Source organism: Taeniopygia guttata, chromosome 11, assembly GCF_048771995.1.
Source record: "Taeniopygia guttata chromosome 11, bTaeGut7.mat, whole genome shotgun sequence".
NCBI classification, from domain to species: domain Eukaryota; kingdom Metazoa; phylum Chordata; class Aves; order Passeriformes; family Estrildidae; genus Taeniopygia; species Taeniopygia guttata.
Window position 1 is genome coordinate 18,567,402 of NC_133036.1, and position 15,350 is coordinate 18,582,751.

At 41.6% G+C, this 15,350-nt stretch overlaps 1 protein-coding gene across 5 annotated transcripts in view; it reads right to left on the bottom strand.

Annotated features, from left to right (window-relative positions):
- PEPD (peptidase D) overlaps window positions 1-15,350 on the bottom strand; it is a 200,164-nt gene that overhangs the window by 86,397 nt on the left and 98,417 nt on the right. For all 5 annotated transcript variants that reach the window (XM_072934536.1, XM_072934535.1, XM_072934537.1 and 2 more), the window contains 2 exons: window positions 14,947-15,022; window positions 13,518-13,564 (listed from right to left, as the gene is read on the bottom strand). In XM_072934536.1, coding sequence (XP_072790637.1) covers window positions 13,518-13,564; window positions 14,947-15,022 — 123 coding nt within the window. The remainder of the gene's footprint in view (window positions 1-13,517; window positions 13,565-14,946; window positions 15,023-15,350) is intronic.

The following is a 15,350-nucleotide window of genomic DNA, read 5'->3' on the forward strand; positions in this document are numbered from 1 at the left end:
AGTTCTAAAACATAGCAATATATATGGGGCAAGATAGAGGGGCAGTAGCTAGTTGTTCTTCACCCTCTTTTTCAAAAGTTTAGGTAGTGTTTTATAATTAGACAGAAAAGTCCACATTGCGAGACACAAGAGATTAGTTATTAAGTTAAAAGTGAACACAATTTGTAATTTCTTAATTAGATAGTTTATCTTCAAAAAACATTGTAGAGAAAGATAGTTAACAATTCTGTAACTTGTTAGTAGAATTCTGTAGAACTCATGACTTATAAAACTGTAATATAAATAAAAATAATAAACATTTAAGTTTGAACACATAATATCGATTCCAGGGCTTTCAATCCCAACCGTAACAAAAATAACAACAACAACAAAAAAAAAAGCCAAGAACTAACACTACACATGCTTGATTTTTCCAAGCTGTCTTCAGAGCATCAAAGCAGTGGCAAAGGGCACTACCCCTGTCCCTCCTCTGTCACTGAGCAGGAGGGGAAAGTGGAGCAAGGTTAAATGTATAGACTGGACCCTGAAGGAATGAATGCACCTGGCAAACAACAAAGTAATTCAGCTAAAAATAGCCCACAGGTTTCATGCTCACAGCAGTCCAGTCTGTGTAGATCAAGGGGAGGAACATGCAGGAGGTCACAGAGCTCCACCCGAGATCTGGCAAAGTCACCTGGGCTACACAATAGGGTTCATACAAAGAGAGCAGTGCATTTCCCCATATTTTGGATGAAATTTTTCAGTGCTTGTCACAATAATCTGAAATAACATTCTGAACTGCTGAAAGGCCTCACAAAAACTTTTAAAATTACTTACGCAAAATTACTTTAAAATTACTTAACCAAAACTGAACAAAAATGTAACATAATTTTTAGGAAAGAAAAACTTGTTAAATCTCACTGGAAGTTCTATATAATAAATAAAAGATACCACTTGTGTCTACCCACACAAGTGAAATCTGCAGCTTTAGAAAGCAAAAAATGTATGGATTTTAATTTGCAAGGTCCTCTCTTCATGTCTCAAAACCAGAAGTTCTTCACTTAATGTTGCCTGAGACTATTTTGAGTATCATCAATATTTTATATTTGGAAAACAATGTGATAAACACAAATCACTACCTGAGAAAAAAAAAAAAGTACAAGTAAAGGTGACTCATCCTGCACCAGGGTTGGTATATTTGGGACCCATTTGTCTTTATGTCTCACTGCAGTATTATGGTGAGTGAATGGTGCTCCTGACTAAAACTGCTACAAGGCTGCACAATATTCCTCCTAGCATCTCACAACTAGTGTGTCACTTTGCAGAAGACTTTGAACACATGATGCAAGTTCTATCCATTTTATCAAAATTTTGTCACAGTTAATGAGCAGACTGTATTCAGCATCAAAGGATATACAAGAGAAAATAGGGAAGGGGCAGGAAATCCACTGGGTTTGGATTGCTACTTAGGTAATAGGAAAATATTATTTTAATTTCTGCTAGGATTAATGGACACGCTTTGATTTGGTAAGCCTTAAACAAACACCAGAATAAGGAAGCAGAAATGCACACCCAATTGCAGCTCCTCCAAAGGATGTGGCTCTCCTCAAAGGCAAGAGCAGCTCCCACTCCCCTCCGGCTGAGCAAGAACGCGCTGCTCCTGAGCACCAAACGTGTCCTGGGCTACAGCTGAGAATCACATCCAGCCCTGTTCCTAAGCAACCCCACACTCCCTCCACACTCCTGCCCTGCTGCCACTGCCAGACAAGAGGTTTTAATCATCAATTCACTCTGCATCCCACGTGCACGAGTCCCATCAGGAGAGGCTTGGGCACAGCCCTGCGTTAAGCAGCATCAGGCAGCTCCAGCCCCGCTTTTGTCTTCACCAAGGCACACAGACTGGGACTTAAAAGACAGCACTTTTACTTTCAGTTGTTTAGAGAAAAGCCTTTTAAAAAACCCTGGCTCAAACAGGCAAATATAAGCTAAAATATGTTATTCTTGCCAGCAAGAATGAAAGCATTCTGTTAGAGGTACTGAGGGTTAAACTTTTTTTTGACATTTATAATATTCAGTGCTGGAAAAAAAAAATCTCAGCAAAGAGTAATTGCTCCCACAGGGACCAATCCATGGGTCACAGTTTTTTGCACTTGATGGCAACAGAGCCTTGACTGAGATTTTCTGTAAGACCCAGATTTAAGCTTGCAGCATAATCACAATGTTTGCCCTAGCTCCAGAAGCTGAGCTAAAGCACCACTTCTACTGTATAATTATTCTACATATGTTCCAAAAACCCATGGGGAAATTTTATTATTCAGAAGAATAAATAGGGTAAAAATAAATGGTTTTTAATTTTAGCCAATTTTTAAACTCCTTATGAATTTTCATTTTTCTTATGCAAGTTGAAGTCCATGGGAGAAAGGATTTGCCTTGAAGAAATAATTAAACTTTCATCTCCAGTTACGCTTCTTAGCAAATACACAGCCACCCACATAGCACACAAGGCATAAGTGCTGCTCAGTGACAGAGTGCCAACATAATCACTAATGCCTCATAATCTTCCTTTCAGTTTCAAATTGAATATTTGAAGTTTGAACTTGTGCTCAACAACCCAGAGCAAGCAGAAATGCAGTAAGGGCTTAGGTTAAAAGGGCGTTGGTGTCCCAGCATAAAGCTTAATTTGTCCTCAATAGATTTTTGAATACTTGAACTATTCTGAGAGGAAAAGGCAGTAATTTGTCATTTGGGATATGCAAACCTACTACCTTAGGGATAATAAAAGATTCTAGCACTCAATTTATGATGACAGTGTCTGGACCAAGTTTAGTCAGGTGCAGAAGTCAGAATTCTTAAGGGAAGGCAAGCTGAGAAAGCAGGTTCAGGAAGATCCAGACACACTTTGCAACTAGATCTACCCTGAGACCTTCTCCACTTCCTGGGAACATTTCAACATTCCTTTCTTTATGCAGGGACAAAACAAATGACCACACAGGTGCTCTCTAGGCAAGTCAAAAACTCTACACATCCCCTCACTGATAAAACACCTTGCACCCTGTTCACAGGATCCCTGATCCATTCACTGGCCTCAAGCCACTCCCATCTGGACAAATGCTGCTCCTTTTGCCTGGAGCTCAGGCTGCTTTCCAGCACCTGAGCTGGCTGAGGGATAGGGCAGAAAGACCAGTCACCAACAGTGGAAGTCAGAGGTTAATGCAGACTGAGGGACTGAAACAGGATTAATTTTCAATTGTTGTTCCAAACTGCACAAGGGACCCAAATCAAGCTCCAAGGGCCTATCATAGGTGACAAACTCACTACATCAATCCCAGGTATTAGAGCCAATACAAAAATGAAGCACAGAATAAAATAGAAAACTACCAGAAAGAAGTTACAGCAATTACCCAAGAACTCCTCAGAGTAACAGAGGCCTCCCTGCCCCATGAGCCCCAAATAACCAACAAGTTCACCTGATCCAAACTAATTCTAGACCCCCTCAGAGGTCTTATGGATACACGTCTCTGATCTGCAAGCAGCAACAGAAACAGCACTGGCCAGCACCTTCCTCTGTTTAATGGTTTCTTGTCATACCCATTTCCTTCTCACAAAGACAGAATTACTGATGAAAAGCAGATGACTCCTCCTTCAATATAAACATCTTGGGAATCTCCCCAAATCTTGCAGGACTGGGAAGCCAATTCCTGAACGCCATTGAAATTTCCAACCCAAACAACATATTAGTAACAGACATGTTCTTCTTCTCTTCCCTCAAGCACATGATAAAGAAAAATCCCCAAAACCTGGAAAGTTGGCCACATGTATTGTATTACATCCAGCATCAAACCTTCATTACAGAGTAAATCTAGAGGTTACACAGGCAAAAGGCTATTAATAAATCACATGCAACATCCTAAACTTCACGCAGTCCATACAGTTACACTGTGCACCCAAACAACCCCAAAACATTTTGTCAAATTACCTGCCAGTCAGAGACAGAAGAATACCTGGCCCACGTCTGCCACTCAGTACTGACCAAGAGGATATAGCAGGCTCATTGTGAAATAAGAAGCAGAAATCCAGTCCAATACTCCTGAAGCATATGGCACTTCATAAGAGGTTTGTATCAACTGAGAAGTGATAGCAACTGTACCTTACACTGACAGATTAATTTGTGGACCCTTCATATATCTCATTAGTTCTTTCAAATATACAGGTTTCAATAGATGAGTTGGGAGACCCAGAGTCAGTTGTCAGCAGAGCTCTTTGTAGCCCTCACTTGCCAAGACTGCCTGAAGGTTCAATTTGATTTCAGCAGAAACATCACCTGTGCTGTCTAATGTCATTCAGATTCCTCTCCAGTCCTAGCATTTTCCATCCCTTTTGCCTGCCTACCAGAGGAGGTGTCCTGCCAGACCTGTTTGTGAACCAAGGACAGTGGGTGAGCGTGGTCAGTGACCATCTTGGGCTGTGTGACCAGGAAATGTTAGCATTTTCTATATTGGGTGAAGTAAGGAAGGACACCAGCAGAATTTCCACCTTGGACTTGCAGACTTTGGCCTGCTTAGGACATTGATTGACAGAGTCCCTTGGGAGTCAGTCCTGAAGGACAAAGGAGTCCAGAAGGCTGGAAATGCTTTCAAAAGGAGCTGTTAAGTATTCAGGAGCACAAGTTGCTGGGGAGAAAGACCAGCCTAGTTAAACAGAGAACTTAGGCTGGAGACTAGGGAATAAAAGAATTTATCATCTCTGGAAGAGGTGTCAGGGAACTCGGAGTACTACAAGAATGACAAGAGGTCACGTAGGGGATGAGTCAAAGCCCAACTAGAACTTGATTTGACCGCTACAGTTAGACAACAAAAAAGTTTCTATAAAAACCTTGGCAGCAAAAGGAGAGTCAAGAATGTCTCCATCATTTCTTGAATACAAGAGGGTAGTGCAGAGACAGGGGATGAGGAAACGACAGAGATACTTAATGCCTTCTTTGCCTCAGTCTTCAATATTGGGACAAGTTGTCCTCAGGATACCCAGCTCCTAGAGCTGGAAGTTGGTAATGGGGAGAAGAACGGTGCCCCATAATCCAGAAGGAGATGGTTAGTGACCTGCCCTGCTAGTCAGACACTCACAAGTCTATGAGCCCTGATGGGATCCACCCCAGAGCGTCAAAGAACTGGCCAAACCACTCTTCATCCTCTACCAGCAGTCCTGGTTAACTGAAGAAGTTTCAGCTGACTAGAAATCAGCAAATGCAACACCCACCTACAAGAAGGGTTGGAAGGTTGGTCTGGGGAACTCCAGGCCTGTCAGCAAAGTTATGGAGCATACCATCCTGAGTGCCATCACCTGGCATGTGCAGGACAGCCAGGGGATCAAACCTAGCCACCATGGATGTATAAAAGGCAGATCCTGCTTGATCAACCTGATCTTCTTCTATGACAAAGTGACCACTTAGCAGACGAGAGGAAGGCTGTGGATGTGTCTATCTAGACTTCAGTAAAGCATTTGACAGTGTCTCCCACAGCATTCCCTGGGGAAACTGGCTGCTTGTGGCTTAGATGGGTGGACTCTGATGAGTACCAAACTGGCTGACAGCCTTGCCCAGAGAGTTGTGGTGAATGAAGTTAAATCCAGCTGGGGCTGACTGCTAGTGGTGCTCTCCAGGGCTCAGTTTTGGGGCTGATCCTGGTTAGCATCTTTATTGATGATCTGGGGGTGGGGATTGAGAGCACCCTCAGTAAATCTGCAGATGCCCAGTTGGGTGGGAGTGTGGATCTGCTGCAGGACACGAAGACTCTGCAGTGAGACTTGGACAGACTCAATCAATGGGCCAAGGACAAGGGTGTGAGGTTCCACAAGGCCAAGTGGCACATCCTGCAGGTCACCAGCCACCTCAGTGTGAGCCAAAGCGTGCCCAAGGGGGCAAGAGGCCAATGGCACCCGGCCTGTACCAGCAGCAGGGTGGGCAGCAGGACCAGGGCAGTGCCTGCCCCTCTGCGCTGGGCACTGCTGAGGCCACACCTCGAGTGCTGTGCCCAGCTCTGGGCCCTGGGGAAAAAGGACATTGAGGGGCTGAGCGTGTCCAGAGAAGGGCAGCAGGGCTCACAAAGGGTCTAGAAAACATGTCCCATGAGGAGTAGCTGAGGGAGCTGGGTTTGTTCAGTCTGGAGAAGAGAAGGCTCAGACCTCACTCTTTCCAACTACCAGACAGGAGGGTGCAGGGAGCTGGGGCTGATCCCTTCTGCCGTGCTTACACTGAGAGGACAAGAGGAAACAGCCTCAAGCTGTGACAGGGAGACTTAGACTAGGTATCATAAAAATAGTTTTCACTGTTTGGGTGCTGGAATAGTTTGCTCAGGAAGAAGGTGGAGTCACCACCCCTGGAGATGATTAAGAGGAACCTGTATTTGGAACTGGGAAATTGTTTAGTGGTGTGAGGTTTTCAGTACAGTGCTGGGTTGGTGGCTGGGCTTCATCTTTAAAGCCTCTTCCAACCTTGATTCTAAGATAATATATCATCCTGTAATGACAACTCTGATCTTGCATTTTTCCATACTGCTGATAATGCACACACTTAAAAAACTACCACCTGCCAAAATAGTACACAAGTCTGCACAATTCATCCCCTAGACAGATGTTGTAATAACAGAAAACCAAACAAAAATCAAACAAACAAAAGAGCCATCACAATAGACATTAGAAAAGCTGCTTAATTAATAGGCTGTAAGGTGTCACTTGCACACTATGATGATGAAGATGCTCTGAGAATAAATTTGGAAAAGAATTTATGCAGTGGGCAAGCCAGCAGCAAGGAAAAAAGTCTGCTCTTTTTCTTTTCATTGTGTAAAATAGGTTTAATTTTCAGGTCAGTGTGTGATATCTTGACATTAATGAACAGTCTTAGTATTCTACCCATTTCCTTCAAGTTGAGCTTCCGTGGTCTCTGATCATGATCACAAGCAATTCTGTTTATCAAAAGATGGCCAAAGACCACAAAGTTCTAATCTCTCTGCTTCATCTGTAATTAACAAAAATTATTGAGGTAAAGCTTACAATGGAGATAAAGACTCACATATGGTAGAATCTTTAGTTTTGACTTGTCTGAACAAGCATGAACAAAATCCACATCAAATAATAATTTCAGCTGGCTGTCTTTTACAATGAGTTTCATTTCACATATCTCCAATCTTAGCTTGTCATTAGCAATGTTAATTAGTTCACTATCTCAATACCACACTAGATTCAGTAAAAACTGAGATCATTGCTAATTTGAGGAGAAAGCTTGTTCTTCCTTTAATACAGTAATAGTCACTGTAGTGACTAATAGTAAGTCACTGTAGAAAACATCCACAGACATTAATAATGCCTGCAATTTTCAGTGTTACAAAATTAAAATGCTACTATTTTTTAATTTCCAAAAAGATAATCAAAGTATAATTATGAATGATCACATTTGCTATATTTTTAGCACTGTGAGGACAAACAGTGACACAGCATTCAAAGGTGGGTTATCTCTTGCTATGCCATGAGCCAAGTTCTGGATATACACACGTGGTGTACATCCTGCCACAGCTCTCTTTCTGAGGGTAACCATTTTCCAATATGAGCATGGTAATTGTTCTTTGGTATTTCTGTGATGATACAGGGGCATATTTTAAACCTCTCTTACGGTCCCAGTTCACAGGTGTTTTGTAGAAGGTAAAAAAACCCCAAATATGTGGAATTTCAATCACAAGTCACAAGAGTGGCCTGTGCAATTAAACCTTCTCTTGCATCAGAAGGTGACTGAAAGACAGAACTTGACCTTCCCCTGGGACTTCCTGCAAAGGAAAAATGCTGAGAGGTTACTGAAACTGCTCTGCTCCCTCCCAGCAGCTAATGGAGTTCATCACCAACCACCACAAACATAGTGACCAGCAGCTCAGGTAAAATGGGTCTCTGCGGTTGGAGTGCCCCAAGAAGTGTTTAACTCCCACATTTCTCCTCTCGGCTGGGCAGAAGGGGGAGAGCAGAGCAAGTGAAAGCAGGCATATGTTTGCCAGGTCTGGGGCAGCTGAACCTTCTGCAGTTAATTTACATCTCCTAAAGCAGATGGGGTGGTGAGACAGGAGGTCTCCGTGCCCACAGGTAATCCTCTCCCCCATTTCTGCTGAGCTGAGTGTGCACACATTTGCAATTGTGCTTCTGTATGTCACAGAAGAGAAACAATGCTCAGGGGTTTTCTAAAGCAATTTTAAAATTTGGATTTATTTAAAGACTATTTACAACCTTACTTCAGCTGGATTAGGAAATGAGTGGTGACAGCCCAATTTAAAACATCAAAGGAGCAGCTGTATGTAGGAAAGGTGGGCAGGAGGGGAAGGCTGCAGGAAGTGTCTCTGAATCCAGTTGCTTTTCCAGGCAAACACATTACATCTGACTTCCCTCTGGGCACTGAACACATGAGATTCAGCAGCTTGCTCAAACGAAGCAATTAGCAGGCACCCAGCACTTGCTGTCAGAGCTGTCAGCACTAAGCTGCTTACTTGGCCCTGGACACCACAGGTCATTTCCTATCACCATTTTTAGGCAGCCCTGGATGACCCCTGCTGCCCTAACACAGGCACAGGTTCAAAACCACTGGCTCACTACTCCTTCCCTGCCAGCCCCAGTGCATCCATGCTGAACAGAAGCTCCTGGGCTGCTGCATGGTGAAGATTTCTTGCTAAAAACAGAGATTGTGGCTGATCCACTTCTTCCTTCAACCTTTGTGCTAGAAGAAGATACAGACAAATAAATAATACCAGGTACATGATGCTCTTACACCAAACACCATCCAGACAGCAGGCAGACTCCCGCCCTACCACACAGGCCTGCAGAAACAAAGGAAAAATCAGTGGATTGTGCTGGGCTTTTAAAATGCAGGAAAAGGTCACCTTCCACCTCTCTCTCTGTTTCTCATGTATTTTAAAGTCTTAAAACTAACCTTTTGATAACAGCACCCTACATTGAAACACACATGACCTCTAATTGCAAGGCAGTTTGGGAAATAAGGCATACACACAACACTAATAATACATGACACTAACTGTTAAAAAAAATGAAAAGAAAAAGACATAAAAGACATATCAGTAACTGAGCAGACTGACATGCTGCTTCAGACTAATGGAGTGCTGGTCTCTTGTTTAATAAAAATACACAAATAGCAGTGAGGGTCATGATACAATTCAACACCATTCCCACACCAAAAAGCAACTCTGAAAGATTCACCTGTGTATTTCTGTCAGCTGCAGTGGGCATTCTCATTTACTATCTATGCACACTTATGTGAAGGACTTACAAAGGTTATAATTGAGCTGAAAATTTATCCAGCCTCATGAAAAAAAATGAAGTATTTTTGAAGATCATCTGCTGCAGAAATCAGTGACTTTTTCAAAAACATTCAAAGAGCAAAATCATCAGGAAATGGTAAGTGGCAAATACTGATTAGCAAAAATCATCAGAATTTCACTAAAAGGAAATACCCAAAGGAAAATAAAACTATTCTGGCTAGTTTCTCTTCTTTAGTGAAATAACATGTTTGTTTTATTTTCAGTTTGTTCCACTGGAGCAGAGGAGAGAGAGAAAAATGAAAGATGAGAGCCATAATCCGTGAGAATGCTCTCAGACTTCCCCAGATAGTGAAATTTAACACTGACAGATGCAACAGCAACTCATCTCAGAGCCCAAGCTCTGCTCTGGAATCAGCAACAGCACTGAAAAGAATAGGGATAAAGAACTTTTATCAGCCTCAGCTGGTAAGAGAGGCAATGTGTAAAAATAGTCTGTGAGCATTGTAAACCAACAAAAAACCAAGCTACAACCTCTGTAGCTGCTTTCTTGACATTTTATTCTTCAAATAATTGCCGTTAGAGCAGAGTGGAGTTTAAGTTTAGTATTAACTGCTACAAAATCCCCACAATCATTTCCCCTCACAATGAAGATTTTTTTTCCCTAATATCCCACCTAGCTCTGCTCTCTGTCAGTTTGACACCATCCCCCCTTGTCTTGTCAATCCAGGCCCTTGTAAGTAGTGCCTGTCCATATTTCTGGTAGCTCCCTTGAGGTACTGGAAGGCCACAATTAGGTCACAATAGAAGTTCCTCCTGTGCAGGTGAGCGGTGCCAGCTGTGCCAGCCTTTCCTCCCAGCAGAGCTGCTCCATCCTCTGCTCCTGCTGTGCCTCCTCTGGGCTCTCTCAGCAGCTCCAGGTCCCTCCTGTGCTGGCCAGGCTGGGGCAGCTCTGCAGGGGCGTCTCACCTGAGGGCAGAGGGGCAGGATCCCCTCCAGGTGCCCATGCTGTCTGCTCTGCATACGAGCCACTGCCCCCTGTGCACTGGCCTCTGTGCACTAGCCAATGCTCCCTGTACGCTGTACAGGGGTTCACTAGCCAATGCTCCTTTGTTTTAAAGGGCTCCACTCGGCAGGATCAGACCCTAAGTTTTGGGCACTGCAGTCACAGTTATTTGCATGGTAGACCCCAGGGGCTCCCATGTTCAGCAGCTGCAGAGGTTTCAGAGACAGTCACAGAATCCAGGGGGGTGTGGGACAAGGGAATGGCTGTTTAGGGCTGGTTTAGTGCTGCCTGGAATCCTCAAGGCAGTGATAAATACATCTAGCACATCCAGGACTGTGCACACACTCCTACCACAGCCACACCAAAAGGGTTAATACATTCTAATGTGCCTACGAAGTTTTTAGCAAAGAAACAAGGCATGCAAAAGCTGTTTTCAGCAAGGACAGTGGGGAGATACAAAGACATCTGGCTCAAGAATGCCATGACAGAGAAAACAAAGGACTGAACCTCCGGGAACAAAGGGTGGGATTTATGGTAATGATAAATTTTAATATGCATGTAGTAGCTGTATGTAAGTAACACTCTCATAGAACCACATGTCCACATTAGGTTAGGATCTCCAGCATGAACCTCAGGCCTGAATAAGTGATGTCCTGTTTAACACAACTTTAGTGTTGGAGAGTTATTCTGGACATCTGGACCTTCAGTGCTTTTAAGAAGGGGATAAACCCCCACAAAAATGAGCAATGCATACAACAGCTGTGTGTCCAGAACTCGTGATGCAGGAAGTCACTCATCTGCTGCACAGCATACACTTTCATATCATTACCCAATCAAACTGACATTCCAAGTAGCCACCCCAATTGTAAAAATGTTATTTTTAATAAAAAGGGAACAAGTGAGGCAATGAACAGAAGATTCCACTCTAAATTTGATAATATACAGATGAAGTCTAGAAATTGATAAACACTGATCTAGAGAAGTTATCTCCAGGCCTTCAGTGAAGGCTGAAACAAGTAACTGTAGGTCCTAATTAGCACATTCAGTGTGTTTTTATATATACACAAACCATCTTTGTCTATATAATCACACTCAAACAACTTTGCTGGAATCACAGATTTTAATCACATACTTCTCAAGCTGAAGACTTCTTTTACCGTTTTGCTACATTTTGAACAATATATTCACTACGGAGCAGTTTCATAATTAAAAGCCTTTAATTAAAGAAGATTAATTAAACATGAGATAAGCACAAATACTAAACAAACTGCTTCAGAGAAAACCCAGAATCTGACCTACCAAAATCACTTTACATGCAATTACACATGCTGTGAATTACTGTTTGTAGATAACTGCCTTGGCTGTCTCCTTAAAGTCAATCGACCACACATTAAAGTTAAATAATATCAAACCAGAAAAGAAGTCAGGGCTGATTGGAGTTGCAGTTAAATGCATTTATTTTTTATATATCTCAGCATTAACACATTAGTGGTTCAAAATAATTTACCAGTGTTTAACCAAACGGACAAAGAAAAGGCAACACTTAGGTCCTACATCCAGTAACAGACTATTTTAATTGTTTTTGGGATCTCTGCCATTATTCTTCTTAGCAGACAGAAGAATAGCAGACAGCGTTTAAATTTTTAGGGCCCTTTTTCCCTAAAGGAATGGGTGCAGGGATGAATTCCACCAGTAAAAGAAACTGAAATTCTAATTATAGTCTCCAAGGCAGACACAGTAGAGCAGTCTGCCAAGACCTCTTTCTTAGCTAAATAACTCCAAACTCTTTCAAGAAGTGTAATCCATCAAGGTGTATGGAAGAATAGAAAGCAATTTTAAATAGGTGTAGTAGCTGCTTAATATATTTATTTTTTTCAATTGAAAGACATAAATAATCTTTTCAAATGGTTGATGTGTGTGGAAGGAACTAGCCAGGGAAGAATGAAAGTCCTGGAGAAAAAAGGTAATATACCTTGTAGATTTACAAAGAGTGTTTATATATGTAGTTGTTGCATGACATTTAAATCAAACTGCCAGGGTCATGGAATTTAAAAGCATCTGAGAACAAATTCTGCTCTAGGGAAATTTTTGATTGCTAATGACTTCCAGAGCCAAAATTTCTCAATTGGCATGTATAGCATGGCCAGTGAGTAAAATGAACACAAACACGAAGTTAAAAACAAAGCTATAGACAGAATGTAATCAATTTATTTTTTCCCTCTGCCCTGGTGGTATGTGTAAATGCAGTTTGAGACACTGACAAATTATAGGCATGAGACTATAGTATCTTCAGAAATTTAAACTGCTTAAATGGAACATTAGTATCTTCTAAGGGCTTTATTTGTCTTTTGAGCTACCTTGAAATCCTTATGACAAATACTGTGGTCTCTTTATATTCCCTTCCCTGGGTGCTGCTCTAGCCTGTTTGCAAGCTTTTGAAAAATTACTGCCAAGAAACAACAGTAATTGACATATGACTGCTACTTTCTGTTTCTTCATTATGCAAACACTTTGAAAATTGAAAATACCATGTACAAGCTAAAAATAAATGGACTTGATGATCAAAACCATGCTTTATATGATAAATGCTGATGACATAATGTAAATATTGATTCAAGAAAGGAGGCAATGTTTTCCTTAGATCTAGACACATCATTAGTGTATCAGTTAGGACCAGCCAAACCCCTCATGGATGCCTGTACAGCACACTCTTTTCAACATAAGAGATATCTGCTGCTTTCTTATTGACTTTTTAGCAGCTCTAGAACACCCTTCACACGTGTGAGCTGAGCTCCTTGTGCAGGCTAAGTACAGGTATTGCTGCCTTGTAATTGCAGGCAAAATGTAATTGAACACAGCCCTTCATAAGACTCTTAAACACCCACTCATGCAGCCTTCTAAGCATAACTAGACTAAAGGCAATGTTTAACCATAAACACAATTTAATGGATGGCTTCAAACAAGGAAAACAGCTATTTTCAAGCCTCTGTAAATTACTGTAACTCCAGGAAGAGAGATATGCTGCGCTTAACCAAAAAATAATCACCCCTCATCAATTGAAACAGATGAAGTACCACCTCAAAATGACAAAATAATACTTACAATGGCCTTCAAACTCCAATGAACTCTAAGTCTCAACTGAATTCATGCTACTGCATTGTCTCAGCTACTGCTTTTCCCCCTGCTACAGAGATATTATCTTTTTTTATTATAATTAGTGTAAGAACTCTTACCTCTCCAGCTCGTATTCTTTCATTCCTACTTTTACGGCCTTCATTACCTGTAAGATACATATTAGCATGGGACCATGATAGCAGGAGGAAATCTCATATTTATAAATTTATGACTTATGACTATCTCCAGAGAGACCTATATTACAAAAATATCATCTGTACTTCATTTCGATTTACATCAGTAGATGCATTTTAAAACTACACTGGAATCAAACACTTTAATCTTTAAAAATGCCTGCAGTCTCCAGCAATAACGCAAGTTTAATTGTCAAACTACTATATCCTAATGAAGTGCAGCTCCTCAAAATACCAATGTTCAATTGTGAAAGCTGTGGTGAACGCGGCAGCAAGTTCTTTTGTTCTACCTAGGCAAAACAAAGCTATGAACTGGATTATCATGGGAGAATCTTTTTTATACTTTGAAATCTGAATCAACAGAAAACTACTAGAGTTAACACCAGTTTACAAGTCATAAATCTGATCCTTGTTCTCAGATTTGCTAAGAAAGTTTTATTCCTTTGTTTCTGTATTATAGAAGTTCTAGGTGGCTGCTCTACAGAAAAGAATACTCTCAGATGTGATGAGATTATTCAAGGATGACAAAAAAACAAGGAATATGAATGCAAAATGACTTTGAGTTTTCAAAATCCTTTGAGTTTTCAATTTTACAATATTCACTTTAGAACATTTTCACCCTTCACAGTTTGGATATCTGAGGAACAGGAGCCAAGACAACAGCTGAGTCAGTTATCTCATCAGCCAGTTTTACCTACGCTCCCTCTGATCACCAGTCTCAGAACTCGGGGCAGATCTGCATCACTGTATGGAGCACAGGACTGCTGCCCAGGCTGAGTTTGCCATGACCACCAGGAGAGGTGCAGCTCCCCACGCGTAGTGCCAGGTCCAGCCCTGCTGAGAGCCTGGGCTTGTCACTGCCACACTGGTATGGCAACAGAACAGCAGGGCCCAGCACTGCCCCAGCTCTCAGGAGCACCCTGAGGAATCCTTTCCCTGTGCTACACTGTGCATGGAAAGACTTCCCCAGCCCATCAGGATCTGGGGACAGTTACCTGCTAGTTAAGCTTTTCAGAGCTGCACATGGGCCTGAATAATCTTGATCTTTTCTTTCTCTATCATTATACAGGTATTTGTGCACACAGAACAGAGAGACTGCAAGCAGGTCACCTTCAGCTGAGGTGAGCTCTTACCCAAACCCACACTTCATTTCTCACACATCACAAACGCACCAGTGAGTTCAAGGACAATGCAAGGTATATTACTGGGCTGTAATAGGAGGGATATTATCCTCTTATTTCTACCCAGCCTTTCCATTATTTTATTACTAAGTAATTCTGGGTTGCTGGGGACATTTTCTGAGTACCACTGCTACACTAAGAGCAAAAATTATTAACAGTAAAGGATCCATTACCTCTTTATGAGCTTCACTGGAGATTTTATTGGTGTAGCGCAGAACTTCCAACTCCATGTCTGTCTTAATGACACGACTTAAAGAAAAGAACAACAGATAGCATGTTAGACTCCAACTTCACAGCTAAAGAATGCAAAATGAAAAAACCCTAGAAATAATATGCATCACCTATAATAAGATTAGATCAAGTACACCTCAAGAGCACACAGCTATTACAGTATTCATGACAGCAAAGTATTGTTGGCATTGATTCAGCATTAGTAAAACAATCTTACAAAGGCAAGTCACAAGAATTTCAAATATCAGCCTGCCCCACTTAATATTTACAAACAAGTGATCCAACCAACGTTTTTTCAACTCATTCTACAATACATTAGGAATAAAACCAATGCAATTGTGCATTT